General features: G+C 42.1%; 2 protein-coding genes across 4 annotated transcripts in view; one reads left to right on the forward strand and one right to left on the reverse strand.

Annotated features, from left to right (window-relative positions):
• Positions 1-109: 109 nt before the first annotated feature.
• Positions 110-7176, forward strand: gabrp (gamma-aminobutyric acid type A receptor subunit pi; the record flags this gene model as incomplete). Its single annotated transcript, XM_080745506.1, has 9 exons — positions 110-137; positions 404-516; positions 1127-1194; positions 1570-1787; positions 4387-4469; positions 4778-4915; positions 5627-5779; positions 6210-6403; positions 6841-7176. The coding sequence occupies exons 2-9, from the start codon at positions 411-413 to the stop codon at positions 7174-7176; spliced, it is 1296 nt and encodes a 431-aa protein (XP_080601632.1). The 5' UTR covers positions 110-137; positions 404-410.
• Positions 7177-10381: 3205 nt separating this feature from the next.
• afap1l1a (actin filament associated protein 1-like 1a) overlaps positions 10382-18979 on the reverse strand; it is a gene marked incomplete at its 5' end in the record, with an annotated part of 55460 nt that continues 46862 nt past the window's right edge. For 2 of the 3 annotated variants that reach the window (XM_080746014.1, XM_080746013.1), the window contains 4 exons: positions 10382-12321; positions 13705-13830; positions 14192-14376; positions 15438-15605. In XM_080746014.1, coding sequence (XP_080602140.1) covers positions 12295-12321; positions 13705-13830; positions 14192-14376; positions 15438-15605 — 506 coding nt within the window. In that variant the 3' untranslated portion in view covers positions 10382-12294. The remainder of the gene's footprint in view (positions 12322-13704; positions 13831-14191; positions 14377-15437; positions 15606-18979) is intronic. The other variant, XM_080746015.1, reaches the window with a different exon arrangement.

The raw sequence follows: 18979 nt of genomic DNA on the forward strand, positions 1-18979 counted from the left end.
CCAGCTCTGTGCCTGTTTTCATGGCAAGATAAGGAGTATTTGTTGACAATATATATTTCCCCCCCCAGTTGATCCATCATGACCAACCTTCAACCCCTGACCCTGCTGGTCATCTGTCTGTCATTTGGACTGCAAAGGTGAGAGGGCAGAGGTCAAGAGTACTGGATTAAAGATTCTATAAACATTGATATTAATATTGATCAGACATGCATTGATATTCTGCTTTCTCTCTCTCTCACACTCTCACACTCTCTCTCACACACACACACACACACACACACACACACACACACACACACACACACACACACACACACACACACACACACACACACACACACACACTCTTAACGTTCATGTCTGTGGTCTCTTTCTATTCCTCTCTCTCTACCCTTTCTCTCAGTGTGTTCATGTTCCCCGGCCACCACTGGGGAGACTGGAATGATTCTCAGTTACTGCCCACCATCCAGAAGCTTATGAAAGGGTACAACCGCTACCTCAGACCAAATTTCAATGGTAAGGAGGAGTGTGAAGAATGGAATAAAGTTGTGTGCAGCCGATGGTATTCTAGAATGTTATTTAGATAGCATGCTGGCACAGCACTGACTCGGGAGGTTGAGTGGAGGTCTAATAGCAGGCATTGATATAAAAAAAACTCACCTCCCTACACTTGATTGATTCCGGCAGTGTCACAGCTCCCCCTCATAAACTGGCACTGCCACACAGATCCACACTTCTGTAAAGGGAATATAGATTATTTTCCACTTATTAACCACTTATTAAAACATGTCCCTATATTGTCAAAATGAATTACAAAAGCAATAAAATTGGTTCACAAGTTTCCTTACCCAGAATTAGGTTGAACAACCCCAAGCCTCCAAGTCTTTTACCCAAACATTCAGAAGGACCACCGCAAACCTGGTCACCCCTTTTAGGTTTACCTAGGTTACCTGGTATCTTATTTACTTTGTAGCACTTTGTTTTCTTTGCACTCTTAAACTGTCATTTGTTGACCAGCCTAGATAACATGTACTGTTTGCGCTTTGTTTGCTGCTAAATGGCTAAATTGTAAATTGTAATGGTCCCCCCGTCTCTGCCTGACTGTCTGTCTGTCTTTCTGACACAGAGGGTCCTGTGGAGATTGGGATGAGCCTCGATATTGCCAGCATTGACGCCATCTCAGAAATAAACATGGTATACTTCCATTTTATGAATATGTGTGTGAGTTACGTACTTGGCTGAATGTTTGAATGGGTAAGTGAGAGACTATGTAGCTTATGGGGAATGAATGAATGAATGGATATGCCTTATCCATGGTCTCTAAAGGTTCTAATTGTCTAAAAGAAATACAATATTTTGAAATAATCTTAAAATAATTGCAGGAAACGAACTTGTCTGACGTAGTTATTATTATTATTACTTTTAAAATGTACTTACAAGTTTAAATTTTTATACCGTACTGTTGTATGTAATACTTATTTTCTATCTCAGAGGTTGGGATTTATTTTGTTCCATGCTCTACTTCTTTGTAACAGTCTGTCTCTAAATTTTCTCTGTCTCTCTCTCCAGGACTACACTGCGACCATCTTCCTGCGCCAGCGGTGGTGTGATTCTAGACTGGTGTTCCCAGGTAATGAGAGTGTGAGCGTTGACGGACGCCTGGTATCCCTCCTCTGGATCCCCGACACCTTCATCCCCGACTCCAAGCGCTCTTTCCTGCACGATGTGACGGTGGAGAACCGACTCATACGCATCTTCAGCAATGGAACCGTCCTTTACGCCCTGCGGTACAACAATATCTCCACCTTTATTATGTATAATTGATGTAGTCGGAGGCCTAAGGGATTTTTCGTGCTAATCAGTCTAAAAGCGCAAAATTTTGCACAGATGTAGCACAGGGCTTGCTCTAATGATTCAGCTAGGGCGCCCAAGTCGGCGACCTTCGGGGACGCCACAGCGGCCAAATCAAGTTGGGCTCCCATCGACTTTCTATACAGGAGGAAAATACCCATGTAGGATGTGAGGGGTTTGTCATGATGCTGAATCCATTGCAAGCATTTGTTTTGCACAAAAAACATTCCTTGGGCTACAAATGGCCCCAGAAAATGCCCACAAAACTGTGAAAAGTTATGACTCATCACTTTTCATCACTAAACCATTGTTTTCTGGGGTCATTTGTAGCCCAAGGAATGTTTTTGTGCAAAACAAATGAAATGTAATTATGTATGGAGTATACTGCTCTACAAAGCCTCTGAGTCAGCCTAAGAATGTATTTTGTGTGTGTGTGTGTGTGTGTGTGTGTGTGTGTGTGTGTGTGTGTGTGTGTGTGTGTGTGTGTGTGTCTGCGCGTGCGTGCGTGCGTGTGTGTGTGTGTTACATAATAACAGCATGCAGATTTTCTGTTTTGTTTAAAAATGTTTACTCTAGTGCTACAAAGATGAAGGTAATGAACCACAAATGGCTGTTGGGATGTACTGTGCTTCTTATAGTCAATTAGCTTCAGTGAACACCACAGGAGTTTGTCCTTTCCTCTCCCTATTCTCTACAGCAGTGATTCTCAACCTGTGGGCCGGGGCCCAGGTGTGGGCCGTGAGGATATCAAGTGGGCCCCCAAATCACTGGCAGAACACTAAGATCTAATGACTCATTCTGATACCCATATATACTGTAGGAGCTTAAAGTATCCTGTCGTCACTGTCAGAAACATAGTATATCGAAGTTTCAAAATTGATGAATGAAGCCCTGCTTCATTCATCAAGACTGTCGCACAAAACTAGTGAAAATAGCAGATCTACAAGCACACAACGCCTTGTGGTGCGAGGCGTTGTGTGCTTGTAGTCGATCAGCTATCTTCACTATTTAAAATGATAAATACAAAACAAATGGTTTTGGACATATCAGGTTTCCACCCGACAACAACGCGTTAGTTCCACTGATCCAAGAACATGCTCTGAAAATGCCCATCTGACTGGCTACTATAAAGTGGTCAGATGGGTGGACCGCTAACACTTTCCATACTTTCAAGTGGGCCCTGATCCAGAAAGGGCTCTAGAGCAGTGGTCCCCAACCTTTTCAGGCCACGACCCCCAAAATAATCATATTTTAACTCGGGACCCCCCCACCCTGACTAAGAGTTGAGGCATTACATTTTGTATAACATGGTCCTATTGTGAAAATAGCAGTTCTACATGCTCACAACGCCTCGCGTTGCGAGGCGTTGTGAGCATGTAGATCAGCTATTTTCACAATTTCAGCCTTTCTACTATTTGAACATTTGACCAATGTCATTAATTTGTCATTTTAGATGTATTAAAATTCCTTAAATTGTCACTTTAGTAGACATGGGCAGATACCCTCTATACACTTAAACGTTATGTGGGTTTGCTTACTGTTGAGTGAGAAAACAATGTTTCACATTAAGTTGATCATCTAGGGACCCCCAAAATAATTTGGAGACCCCCATGGGGGTCCCGACCCACAGGTTGAGAACCACTGCTCTAGAGAGACAGTTGTTTGTGTCGCAGAACATTTGCTAAATCTCCCCTGAAGCCAAACAGAAGGGCAGTCTGTCCTCATTGAGCAACTGATGTCATCATACTGACGTCTAGCTCTGAATAACAAGTCACCTCGCCCTAGTCTACCCACCGTTACACATGGTTTAACTAGAACATAAGGCCATTACAGACCATCTGACCAAAGATATGTTTGAACGCATGCACCATCATGCCTAATGAGCAGCAAAGAAGTTAAGAACATTAGAAAACTGCAAAAATAAATGTTCTTACAATAGGCATGCCTGACACAACTTCATACAGAGACATAAAAGGGACACAGGCCGACAGATACAGAAATCTCCATAGATGGGCATAAAATGGACACAGATCGACAGATGGTACAACGGGTACTCTGGCATAGCCTAGTAAACGACCAACTTGCGTAGAAACAAATGAAATGGTTTCCGGAAGAGGGCGGGTACGAGGCTAACTCTGGCAGTGGGTATAATGGGGTATTGGATAACTGGTTGTGGCACTGGAGTGACTGGAGGATTGATTTGGGGGGGTTGTATTGCAAATCACACCGTGATGACATCACACCGGTGTATTTTGCAATACAAAACCCAAAATCAATCCCCCAATTCTAGGCAACACAGAAGTGGTGGAACCTTTTTTTTTTATTTACACACAACTCCTCCTAAGGTATATTAATGACATAGTTAAATGGGTGGTTTTCCCCTTTAAGCAAAAACTATCTGGAGTATCATTTTAGCTATAACCGTGAAGCCCATAGTCACTAATACAAGTTTTTAGTATGTATTTAATGGTTTATTTGGGTGCATTTTATTGTTGCCACTAATGATCCGTCTGTCTGTCTTTCTCTCTCCAACAGCATCACAGCCACCATTGCCTGTAACATGGATCTCACCAAGTACCCCATGGACAGACAGGTGTGCACCCTGCAGCTGGAGAGCTGTGAGTACCAGTGGGAACGCCACACCCCCCTCCCCCCCTTCACTCTGGAGATGGAAATATGTCAGAATCATTAACATCATCATCACCACCAACATCATCATTGTTGTCATCGTCATCATCATCACCACAGTCATCAAATGGTCCAGGGCTGTGCAGTGAGTATCAAAATATATCAAATGTATAAAACGCCTGATTTACAAAACACAACATTGGTGTGTGTGTGTGTGTGTATGTGTATGTATGTGTGTGTGTGTGTGTGTGTGTGTGTGTGTGTGTGTGTGTGTGTGTGTGTGTGTGTATACACTCAGGGGGCTACAACGTGCAAGATGTGGTGTTCTTCTGGACTAGAGGGAATGACTCTGTGAAAGGTCTGGACACGCTGCGTCTGGCACAGTACAGCATAGAGAGCTACTACACAACAGTGACAGAGGCTGTGTATGAGACAGGTACAACTTGTTTGAAATCGCATCCTAGGCCTAGGATTATGGACTGCTTTAACTATTGAAAAATAGCAGATATACAAGCTCACAGCGCGGCACTCGGTGCCGCGCTGCGAGCTTGTAGATCTGCTATTTTTGAAAAATCATGAAAATTAGAATTTTGACCCGATTCTATAAGTGTCTTTTGAATCCTTCTAAGTTTCTTTGAAAAACCTATGTTTCTATACCGCCATCGTCAAAGAAAAGGTCCTTTTCACTTAACTGGAGCTCAGTTAGTCTGTTCTTGAGAGACTACTATGTCAGTGGTTCTCAAACCTTTTCACGTGAAGGACCCCCAAAATGATATGTATTTGGCCACGGACCCCCATCTCAAAATATTTAGTTCCAGGTACCACCCAGAAGCAAAATTTGAGTTACAAACGTTCACTTTAAAAATACATACATTCAAAGATTTGCACACATTTTCACGACTTTTCCAAAAATAGCAGATCTACAAGCTCGCAGCGCGGCACTCAGTGCCGCGCTGTACACTCGGTGCCGCGCTGTGAGCTTGTATATCTGCTATTTTTCAATAGTTAAAGCATTCAATAATTCTAGGCCTAAATGGGTTAAGGATCAAATACATATTAGCAAAGCAAATATTATATTATCGCCAGACATGGATGCTATGACAATTCTCTTTGATATTAATTCTCTTCTCCATATGTGTCTTTCTAGGGCATTACCCTAAACTGGTGTTGCATTTTGCACTGCGTAGGAATGTTTTGTTCTTCATCTTGGAGACATACGTTCCCTCCACTCTCCTGGTGGTTCTGTCCTGGGTGTCTTTCTGGATCAGCCTGTCCTCTGTGCCTGCTAGAACCTGCATTGGTCAGTACCACATCTTATTATCCATGCAACGGTGATGCTATTCCAAATGACACCTGCGATTTTTACACAGATTAATTTGTCATGCATCATTTTAAAATTCTAAAGTCAACAGCTTCAAATGCAGTCCTCTTCCAGAGTGTGATCAATGACATGGTGACATGGTGTTCTCTTATGAGCCTTCACATTTTGACTTTAGATAAAGATGGAACATGAGTGACCGAGCAATAAGATGTATTTTTGTCATGTTTATGCTTTATTACAGACTGACAATCTTAATGTCACCCCTCTTGTTCATTAGGAGTGACGACGGTTCTGACAATGACATATTTTTGGCATTTATTACAGATATTATTGTATTAGGTCATCGTAGAGATAAGGTTATGGTGGTGGTTAATACAGGAAACTGAATGTCCCCCCTCTTGTTCTTTAGGAGTGACGACGGTTCTGACGATGACCACGCTCATGATGGGAGCCCGCACTTCGCTTCCCAACGCAAACTGCTTCATCAAGGCCATAGATGTGTACCTGGGCATCTGTTTCACCTTCATTTTTGGGGCACTGCTGGAGTACGCATGTGCTCACTTCCAAACCATGCAGCACCAGACTGCAGAGGAACTGCACAGTGTGAGTAGAGACTGCTTACTCCACTAACTCAATGTGTTTGCAATGCATGTCTACTAAGCTTCAGCGGGGTTTTTTTCTACAAAAAATATAATTTCCCTACAATAATTATTATAATAATTTAAATGAGCTGGCTGCCATCAGACTGTTTTAGTTTCACTTTTCACCGGATGCAGAGATGTCAAGTGCCCTCCCAGTCCCACCTCATTAACCTTGCAGCTGCAAACAACTTTATGTGATCTGCCCCCTCAATGCTCTCTGCACGGCCCTGCTATGTGTGAGTGAAAACAATATTTCCCTACAGGAATTAATAGAGGTTCAATTAGTGGTATTACTTAAACACGCCTTTGTGGTATACGAGAGGAGGATCAGAAGGTAGAAGCTGTGGAAACATTCATTCCATGTCTGGCGATTGACCACAGTCTTGTTTCTCCTCTCAGCATCTCCTGAGGGAGATCAACGAGTCGAACGGAAACGGCTCCATCCCCATGTTAAGCTCGTCCCGCCAACCGGCGGAAGCCGGCTCCACTCCCGAGGATTCAGCAGCAGTGGACCAGTCCTTAAAGAGCGACTCAAAGAGCGACGCCAGCTGCAAAGAAAGGAGGCCTGCAGGGGAAGGGTGTGGCCTGTCATCGGTGAAGGTCGTGTCACGCCGGGTCGCGTCCGTCTTCGTCGCGGAGAATCCACACAACATCGACCGTCACGCCCGCGCCGCTTTCCCCGTTGCCTTTTTCTTCGTCAATGTCCTCTACTGGCTTTATTATCTCTTCATCTGAGGGCCTGGATCCAAATGGATACCTTGTTACCTTGACCAGGGGCGTCACAAGGGGTAGGAAAGTGGGACTGAGTTCACAGCGCGGCACCGAGTGCCGCGCTGCGAGCTTGTAGATCTGCTATTTTTGAAAAGTCGTGAAAATGTGCGCAAATCTTTGAATATATGTATTTTTTTGTGAACATTTGTAACTAAAATCTTGCTTCTGGGAGGTCCCTGGAACTAAATATTTTGAGATAGGGGGGGGGGTCCTTCACATGAAAAAGTTTGAGCATCACTGACATGGAAACATAGGTTTCTTGGCACACATTTTCACGATTTTTCAAAAATAGCAGATCTACAAGCTCGCAGCGCGGCACTCGGTGCCGCGCTGTGAGCTTGTATATCTGCTATTTTTCAATAGTTAACATTCATGGGGGGCCCGCAGTGAATCCTTGTACCCAGGGCCCAGAATTTGGTGTGACGCCCCTGACCTTGACCGTGCAACAAAGGTTGTTCTACTTCCTCATCTGAGGCCTGAAGCCAGTCTCAGGTCTTTACCACCTGGATCCAAACTAATTCACACTTCATCCCATTTAGGCGATAGGTTCTTTTTTTGTTCAACACGATTAAGAAATGTACAATTTAAGCTACAAAATGTTGGCAAAGAGTTTCTCCGAAGCATTCAATCTGAACATAGACTTGTCGCTAGAGAAGACTAGTGTACAGACTGTTTGTGCCTTGGGTTGCAGTAACGGTAGTCTGTAAAGAGCCACATTGACTGTCTGCAAACACACCCCCTGCCATGATCAGAATAGGTCCAAAACCGATGCTTCTTAACTATCACCTACAATTATGTGGAACTTTGACGATACAGAAGCACCATGTGGACTTATAGGACTCAGGCAGAAAAAAGGACTAAAGAATGATGATACATATAGAAGATACATGAATGTTGAGTAAATTATGAGTAGCATTAAAATTAATTACATCAATAAATAAATATGAATGAAAAGATATGTCAGCAGGATGTATGCATGCTAACAAATATATGACTGGCAGAACAACCATGCAATTTGTGAATATTTAAGTTTTTTGAGTATGTGAAACATGCAACCACTACTAGGCTATTAATAAAATCTGCTGATTGAACTAGATTTGAACACTGCTTTTCATTGTTATATAGCACATTTCCTTAATTAATATTATAATAAATAATCTAATCTAATAATTTCGCTATTTCCCTGCTTCACTATGTAAAGCATTAGTGTGGATCATTATAATCTCTCAAGAACAGATGAAGTGCTGCGAAAAGGAACAAAACACAGAGGGCGCTGTTTTTCCTGTTTCTTTGATTATGGGTTCCCGCATTGGGATCATTATGACTGATTGATATCAAATAAACATGTTTACATGTTATTGAAATAGCAGATAAACTACATTTTGTTTCCCTGCAGTGCGTGAGTGCCGGAGTTTAGCTTCCCCGATGAGACGGTCAAGCACCGAACAAACTGGGGAACAAATCATTTGAATGAAACGTTTTAGCGAACCGATTTGAATTATTCAGTACACTGAAAGCAAAGGAATGAGAATTCAATGGTCAGAGACCGTGTAGATGCAGTCTGCCCCATTTTGCTCATGGCGATGGAAGTTGCTGTTTGCATACATAAAGTCAATGTGGTTCCATTTGCACCATAGACAAAAAAAAATAGACCATAATGTCACGTCATCCACTGGATTGTGATCCAGTTTTGAAGCCACCATCTTGTATTTGACCATTGCCATCATGGCGTCTTGCAGCTAGAAGTGACTGCATACATAGCTACAGTACGCCTCTATCCTGTTCACCATAGAAGTCTATTTAAAGGTAGCGTCATGTCAATCAGAATGTAGTCACCCTGAAGCATAACCTGCTGTACTGTCCATTTCATAATTTGCTAAATCAACATAATATAATGAAGAATATTCAAAACTAGCTAATGAGAACATGAACGCAGTAAGTAATTACCTCAGTAAACAAAAATGTTTACTGAGGTAATAAATAAAGTGAAAATTACTGCGATTTTCTCATAGATATCTATACAATCTTACTTTATTTTGCAACCAGTGGAATCACCCGATGCTGGCTATTACCGACGATTATTCTCACAGCATAGACAATGCATGTTTAGTCACTTTGGCATTGGATTCATTTTTCCAAGCTTTCCAGCTTCCCACTTGGTTCACCGCAGAGACATTGTAGTCTATAAGAATTTAATCAACACGCCACACTGTGATTGTGCCGAAGTGAATTGCCTTCATATTTGTATAAAGTGATTGGTTGTGTTCATTTGTGTTAAATAAGTTGTATGAGATCATGGTTATACATCGACTTCACATTTCATCATGTGAAAGTTAAGGAGGAAACGTAACGTTTTTATTCGCACAAATAAAACTTACAAAACATTTCTGCGTCTCCTCTATTAACACTCAAAAAGTCTTGTTTGAATAACAAGGCATTATTTTATTGGCCCCTTCTCCAGGTAGAAAAACAGTAAAGTGCAAAAGTCAACTGCATGTTTAAGACTATTAAAATGATTGATAATGGGGTTTATCCCATTCACAGAAATTGCTTTGCAAGTGGATTAACACCATGGTGTTAGTTATGCTATATAGGCGCTTCTTATGTTGAGCAGTTATGAACACACCTTGTACAGTCTAAAATAGTGGTGATCAACTCCAGGCCTGGGGACCCAGAACAGGCCCATGCAGGTTTTGATCCTAGCTCAATCAGGAACTAAACAGATATGGCACTCCAAAATCTATGTGACTGCAAATATCCGGATATCAAACTAGCAGTAGTGTAGGACCGGAGTTGAAATCCACTGGTTAAAAATATAAACAACAGTAGTCATGGCTCAGTATATACGTACAGCACATGCCTGCAGGCAGTGAAAACAACAGTAAGGGGATATACTGTACAAAAGAACACTATGGCCACAAGTTAACTGTCTTCAATCCACTTACTGATAGGGCTGTCACAATTATTACATAAACGTCTAATCGTGATTATTTGACATTATCGCAATTATTTTGTCATAATCGTCATAATCGTGAATGTTGAAAAGTGTCCGAAATAGTGGAAATAGCAGATCTACAAGCTCACAACGCGTCGCATCGCGACGCGTTGTGAGCTTGTAGATCGGCTATTTCCACTATCAAAGTTATTTTTTAAGTAGTAAGTTGTCAAATATGTCAGTAATTTCTTTGTATATTTAGGTTATGTGTCATATATACCATGTACAACTTCAAAGCCTAAAAGCCAAACGGAAATGTAATTATCAACGACAAAAACACAATTAAATCGTTAATCGCCAATTATTTGAGTGACAATTAATTGTCATGTAAAATGTCATATCGTGACAGCCCTGTACATCGCCCATCCCATCCGTCAACTTAACAGACCTTTCACCATCTGTGCCGGTGTTGGGACTCCCCTTCGCCCACTCATAGACAGGTAGAGTGGCTTACCATTTCCACACTCCACAACAGAATCCTACTACAGAATCCTACTACCCCTTTGCCCACTCAAGGTGCACTCGTGGTGCATCATGGGTGTCTAGGTCAGTGGTTCCCAAACAGTGGTCCCATTTTCTTTCTTAAGAAAATATATATTTAAAAAGATTTTCCAATCCCAAAACGATATTTCTTTTGTAGAAATATATATTTTTTGTGTATTTTAAACACAAACAAACAAACAAACAAACAAACAAACACGCCTAAGAAATGCCATAAATTAAAAATAACAATAATAATAATTAAGAAGTAGTGAAAATAGGCAATCTACAAGCTCACAACGCAGCACAAAGGGAAGTGTTGTGTGCTTGGACGTCTGCTATTTTCACTAGTTTGGGTACCGGCCAAACTTTTGGGTCTTGTGCTGAGAGGTTTAGGAACCACTGGTCTAGGTGACTGGATGCTGTCTGCGCACCAGTCGCTGAATGGCCATAAAGCGCACACAATTTACAGCACTTAATTTGTGCACGGCAAAGCTCTCCTCTCCGACACATTAGCCAAAATATAGACTTCACCAACACAACAAAAAGTATAGACAAATGTTATCATTGCTAAATGTAATGCTTTGAATATGTCCATGGAAAATGGACAACCTGGTAATTAATGATCTAAACATACTGCCTAATCAATGGCAGATTGACATAGACAGAAATAGGCCCAAAGGCCTACATACATAATTATCACACCCATCAATATTCATTACTATTAATAACCCACCTATTTTCAGTTACCACAATCAACGTTTCAAATTAAAAAAATAAACTGGTACTTGTGTCATATACGTATGTCCATAGATTTACCATACAGTCTAGTTATTGAGCAAAGTTGGCATGAACGAATGAATGAATGTAATCTACTGTAGGCCTACTAAGCTTTTCTTTACTGCATATTAGCGCACAAGAAGACCATGTCCAAATAATGCCATGGTGCAGCATAGCACTGGCAAGGGCTGAACTTTCCTTACAACATCATTTGCAATGTCATTCAATTTCTGGTTAAGTTGGAGCTCTATGGAGAGCATTGCCAACCCATTTAACCTCTCATGGGACATGGGTAGACCAGAAGCAGTTTTCTTTATGAGCTTCATTTTACTTTTGCCACTGGCCTTGCGAAAGGGTGAGTCCAATTCTAGGCACATTTGGGCACACAATCGGCACCAACATCCTCTGTGCCTTTCCACATCCATCACACAATCAATGCACATGCTTTTCAATACACTTCACTTGTACGTTTCCCACTTAAACCCAATAATTTCTCATTATCTATGTCCCTCCTCCTTGAATCTATTATGTCACTCACTCATGACAAGTAACTGAAATAACCCTAACAGACAGTCCAGTGTGGTAAGCGAACATCCTCAGATTCCAGGCTTGTGTCAGCAGAGACATGGCAAATATTCAGAGGAGGTTTACTCCCCCTTGTGGCAGAGTTAATTTATTACGTCCCTTTCTCCACCTCACTGCATGTCACACATTGAGTAGAGCAAAATTTTCTGCATGTGTGTTGAAACAGTTTATGCCAGAACCTGCGTACTGTATGCATCCCTTCTCTCAGCTCATGTGTCCATTTTGCAGTCTCTGGTTTGCTCTTAGGTCCCTTTCTTTGACTCCCATTCCTATTGAAAACAAAACAAAAAAACAGAAGGGCAGCAGTTTAATAACTGTAAAATAACATGCCCCCACTTCTTGTCTGTCAGATTGAACACATAGGTTAGCTGAGCATTCAACAGGAACAATAGGGACTATGTTGAGCTTTTTAATCATGTTAGACACTGGAGAAAGGTGTATTCTCACAGGCCACACACACACACACACACACACACACACACACACACACACACACACACACACACACACACACACACACACACACACACACACACACACACACACACACACACACACACACACACACACACACACACACACACACACACACACAAAAGTGCTGAGTAGGCCAGCCACTGAAAAGGCATTACATGTTCAATAGAGGCGGCAGTGGCTCAGGGGTAGAGAAACCGTCAGTAGAACACAGTTGGTTCCCCAAGGATTCCCAGTTCGATCCCGGGCTCCCCCAGAGTCCTTGAGCAAGACTTAGAACCCCTAGTTGCTCCCGGTGCATAGTTTCCTCCGCCATCGGTGCATGCATGTGTGTGTGAATGGTTAATGTAATGTACAATCTCTGTAAAGCGCCTTGGATAAAGGCGTTATATAAATGCACCATTTACCATTTACCAATACAAGCACACAAACACAATGGTTTGCAAAAATGAACCCACGCCCTCACTCTCTCTCTCTCTCTCTCTCTCTCACACACACACAGTCTGATGAGCTGTTAGCACACAGCACTAAGTGAGGTTTCCACTGTGAAAGTCAATTAGATGATCACACATGCTGCTGTGAAGCTATTAACCACCTATGGAGCATGACACATTCATACTGACAAGAAACAGACAGACATACTGTAGGGATCCAATTCATTATTGATCCCACTATTAATCCTTTTTTATTATTGGTAGTTCTTGGTAGAAACTATCACTTTAATTTAATTTCCACAGACAGTCACAATTCATTATTGATCCCACTATCAACACCTTATTATTGGTAGTTCTTGGTAGAAAGTAAACTATCACTTTAATTTAATTTCCACAGACAGTCAAAGGTAAGAGTATGCTGAACGAATGCGCAACGTTGAAGCATTATGCGTATGCATTGCATGCCATTAGTTGGCAAAAAAAATTAAACAGAAGTCAAAAGCTTTATTAGAACGACATATGTTTGTGCCAGTGATTTGATGTCAATGACATGACTCTTGTCATGTGAGACATGATGACGCTAGAATGTTGTCCCCCTAGAATTGATAAGCCAAACCCTTACTGAATTCCGCTTTCTCAATAACAGAATCAATACATCCAATTATGATTCTAAATCCCCATTCTTAAGACGGACAGAAAGAACCTGTACTTCCATGAATAAGGTTTGATCCAATCTCATCTTACTTTGGCTTTCTGCATCACGGTCCCTGCAGAGGAGGCGTAGATAGATGGTGGTCTCCTGCGCATCTCGGAGGCACAGTTTACTGGTAAAGACTCACTGTAGATATTCTGGCTCTTTCTGGTACGAGCCTGATGAACAGAAGAAATTAAAAAAAAGATACTTGAGTAAAATTACAAAAGTATTAGCATCAAAATGTAGTTTAAGTACCAAAAGTAAAAGTACTCATTATGCAGGAGGTCCTATTTCAAGTTTTCGAAATTATACGAATCTTTTGGAAATAGCAGATCTTCAAGCGACACATTGTGAGCGTGTAGATTGGCTATTTTCCAACGGCCGAAATGTATTTAGGGCTGAAGTTGTTAATGCACGTTTTGTAATAATAATCAAGTGACTAGTAACTAAAGTCTTCAAATAATTGTAGTGGAGAAAAACAGTACAATATTTGCCTCTGTAGTGGAGTAGAAGTAAAACTATGTGTGTGTCTCATACCGTATGTACCTTGGCCTGTGGTTTGTCCTCCGCTGGGGCTCCCAGTGAGCCTCCTGCCTGGCTCTTCTTCAGGTTCTCAATGACCTGTGTGAGCCGCAGCTCCAGGTCCACCCTCTCGGCCTCCTTGTCCCGACAGGCGGCCTCCAGCTGGGCCACTCGCTCACACAGGGAGGCCCTCTGCTTCTCTGCTCCCACAGGGAACAAACACACAGACACACATCAGCACACAGCAACATCTAAACCAATGGTTTTCAACCTTTTTCATATCAAGGTCCATTATGTATTCCACGTTTGAGCCACGGAACACCAGAGAATCAGCCTCTCAGATCCCAAAATGTGGAATATTTTGTTAGTGAAGTATATGATTTTGCTGTATTCATGTGGTACCATAAGAGAAATAACAGGCAAACGTTGATCAAAATATGAATTTGTCTACATTCTCTAATTGTGTAGACATAGTACAATAATTTAACTCTGGAGAGCGTGTCGGCCACACACCCAAGAGATTGGTGAAATTAAAAGCTGCAGATAATCACATTTTAAAAGATGAATTGAGACGCTTGTGTTAGATGTAGACGGAACAGTAAAGTCAGCTTCAAACCCAGCTAGGCGTCATGACGTGGTCAGTGCATTAACTGGTTTAATCTACAACCCATAAGTAGTATGTGCTTTGTCTCCCTCTCCTGATGGATGAACGACGATAAAGATGGAAGCACATGTACTGATGGGTTAAAATCTTATCTTCTAATTCAAGGGTCTTCAACAGGGGGTCCTCAGAGTTACTACAGGGGGTCCTCCAAATCTTTGTGTGATGGAAACTTTTTTTCCTCCTTTTTATATTAACCATATTTGAACCCTAGCGTCCATATTCTGAGAACTTTAGAGGTTTGGTGTAGAGGGGAAAAAGAGCAGACTAAGTACAGAGTGAAAGGTCAAGTTTATTAAGTATTGATGGTTCAAGTGGTTAAATATCTGAAAACACACATTGACATGAATCCAAAATACACTGATGATTGTGCTGTCAAACCACAAAACTATATGGAATCTATGAACAGGTTGTGGGGGTCCCTGATTCATCTCTCTCTCAATTAAGGGGCCCTTGGCCTGAAAACGTTGAAGACCCCTGGTCTAATCCAGTCATAAATTCCGGATTGTATATTTAACAAGGTATGACAGTGATTACTGCATACACTGGGGATAACAACATTCCGTCTCCATCAGTTAGTTTGTTTTTTATCTCTCTTACCGGTGGCCGTTTTCAACTCTTCTTTTGCCTCTCTCCTCTCCTGTCTGACGGCGACCAAGGCATTACGTATGACCTCCTTCCCTCTCTCCAGCTCCTCTTTCTCTTGCAGGTAGCGCTTTGCGTCCTCCTCCGCTCTCGTTTTCCCATACCTCCCGTACTGGTTGGCATCTGGGGGGGGGGGGCAGAAGGAGGTGGGGGGGTTAGAGGTGAGGAGGGTCAAACGTTTAGGGGTCATGGGAAGGAGACGCAACATCAGCATCTCACGCATTCTCTTTCTGTCTGTCTGTCCGTCTGTGTGTCTGTTTCTCTATCTTTGTCATACTCACTACCTCCTGCAACCTATAATATGAATATAATATTATGACAAAACAGCGGTTGACCTTTTTTTTCTCTTTTCATATTCCAACAGGGGGATAAAATAGATGAGAGGAGAGTAGATAAAGCCGTATTCTCCTGCAGAGGAGCGAGGTCAGGAGGGGAGGCGCTGGATCTAATGCGACTGTCCAATAAATCTCATGTTACATCCTGAGGCAAGGGGCTCCGCGGAGCCTTTGATGTGTCAGAGCCTCCCTCCACCGAAAGCCCCTGAGAAACACACTGGTAGCACATCCCCATGCGCCATCTTGTAAGGGAGAACTTAAGTAAAACTATCAGTCAGTTAATTGGATTTCTTACATGCAATCGGTTGCAATGCACTTAATAAATAGGGTTCATGCGTTGCAATGTATTGTTGCAAAGAAACCCATAACATGAAATTCAAGGAGAGCAGACAAGGAATACAGGAGTCTAATAACAGTGTACTGTGAACCTTTGATACCATATGTATTACATCAGTCTTTCCCAAACATGGTGAGATGGCGAGATGGTGTATCTGAGATCACAAAATATGAAACATATTCACACACAAATCTCACAAATCTAAAAAATTGAAATAAATGTATATTCAGACATTGATGTCCTTGGTCTACTGGCAGGTGAGCAAGACATGTGGCACTGACCAGGTTTACACAACAACACGAAAGGTTGGGGGACATAAACACATACAGTACGACTACGGATGGAAGAACACTCTTCTTGACGGCGTTTTACGCCTGGGGGCAGAAAAATGTGTAGAAACGATCATGTGGGGGCGCCCTCCGGCCTACTGGTCCAGGCGCATACCACTTAGGCATTGCCACATAGGTATGGATGCTTGGCGGCGTCGCCAGTTCGATTCCTGATCCGGAGGACCTTTGCCGCATGTCGCTCCCCATCTCTCCCCACATTTCCTGTCAGTCTACTGTCCTACGGTATCCAATAAAGGCATAAAATCCCCAAAACAAATCTTTAAAAAAAAATAAACGATGTGAAAAGCTGTTAAAAAGATTTGACCAGAGGGGTTTATTTTGTGGTTTCGATTCGAATATTGAAAAAGGACTGAAAGGGCTTCCGGTTAGGATGTGAAAGCGAGAAGGCGCGCAGTACAGTGGCTCTCGGCAAAATTGACATTTAAACTGGATTAAAATCATACCCCTTTCAACTCGAAAGGGGAACGTAAGTGATTATATGCACGCCACGGCTAATCGGGGGTGGCAGAAGCTCTCAGCAAGAAAAAGGAGTGAAAGTAGTATCGAGAAGATCATGAAAGGAAAGCCTGTAAGGGGATGGAGGGAGACTCGGCATGGAGCTGCAGAAGATAGAGGCTCATATAGCAGGACCGTGAGCCTCAGCGGATGGCAAGCGGTACCAGACACCAACAGAGGGATTATAGCCTAGCATAGGCTAGAGGGATTATAGAGATTCAATAAATCTGGGGGGAAATGAGAAAGACAGGGAGCCTTTCAGTCAATATTTCACACTGTCGTTGTTGGGTGGAAACCTTCTATGTCCAAAACTTAAAACCCATAAGACCTGGATTTATTTCATACTACTTTTTATACTTTTATTTGTATATATACTAAGTAAAAGTCCGGAATTCAAAATCTAAAAGTACAAAATTATTGGCATCAAAATGACCAAAAGTACCAAAAGTAAAAGTACTCATTATGCAGCATGTCCCATTTCAAAATTTCAAATATATTAAAAAAAGCAGATCTACAAGCTCACAATGTGTTGCATCGCGACGCATTGCAAGCTTGTAGATCGGCTATTTTCAAATTGCTGAAATGTACAGTATATACTGTAGGGTTGAAGTGGTTAAGGTATTTTTTGTAATAATAATTAATCTACAAAGTAACTAAAGTTTTCAAATAATTGTAGTGGAGTAAAAGTACAATATTTGGATCCGGGATGTAGTGGAGTAAAAGCACTGAAAATTGGAAATACTCAAGTAAAGCACAATATTCAACCACTTTCAACCTTCTTATTGGGCATGATATTATACTGTAGGCTAACACATTTAAAAAATGACCAAACTCTAAAATGTAGCAAACATATCCGATCTACAAGCCCATGGGGCACATTTTGAGCTTGCAGATCGGCTATCTTCACTACTTTTGCACAACAGTAAAAAAAAAAACAATGCATTTTTTACATGGAGAAATATGGAGATACAAGTTTTCTGCTCTCTGTGACAGACATACAGTAAAGGTCTTTGCACACAGGCACGTTTATCCTCACGGATAAAACGGACAATTTCATTTTTTTAACTCTTTGAGTGCCTATCCCGAACTAGTTCGGGATATTCGGGATCAAAAACAATTTTTTATTTGCTATTTTACTTACCCCGAGCTGCTTGGAGCAACGTGGGTGGTCCCGGCTCGCCCAGCGCTCACCAACGAGAGACGCTAGATGCTCCGACGATTTATTCCATTGAAAATGGTTTAAAATAAAGTTTAGACCCCCCCCAATGTTCACCCAATGTTCATTGTAGGCGGCGCGACGTATTCCAGGGTGCCTATCCCGAACTAGTCCGGGATATTTAATGAAATGGAATAACATGATAAGAGGCCTTCTGAAGCCTGGCCTGATTTTTCTAGCTACTAGCCGAAAGCTAGCAACCTCCCGTCCGGCCGTTATTTGCGAACGAAATCGCCAATCTCCGCCTAATCCAATGAAAGACCACATCTTTGAAGGCTTATATCTCTGGATTGTGTCTTTAGGGAAGCGGCGCGAGGTTTATTTACGGCGAAATCGCCCAAAAATGATCTTTTAGATGACAAAATGGGAATAGCCATTCTGTTAGCATTATCATCCGGGACATTTCCATGACGTGCATGAACGTGAGCACGTGAGGTCCTGGAAGGTGAGGTCCTGGAAGCTAAAGCGCTCGACTATGAGAGATACCCTGGCATTCTATGGCCCCTAGAGGGCGCTGGCACCAAATGAGTTAATAGAAAACAATGATTATCTATGAACTCATGCACACCGGATCCGAATTAGCCGTGCGACGAGTGGCTGCGGCCGTGCGTTTTTTTCTCGATCGAACACAGTTCGATTCGTGCGTCTTGTCGCATGCGGTAAAAAACTCATCACTCATTTTATGACTCCTTTTGGGATCCGCAGCGCCGATTCCGCACAGCATTGCACACCAAATCCAATGCGTTTTATTCATGCAGCAAACG

This window comes from Nannobrachium achirus (assembly GCF_963921795.1).
Source record: "Nannobrachium achirus genome assembly, chromosome: 17".
In the NCBI taxonomy this organism is placed as follows: domain Eukaryota; kingdom Metazoa; phylum Chordata; class Actinopteri; order Myctophiformes; family Myctophidae; genus Nannobrachium; species Nannobrachium achirus.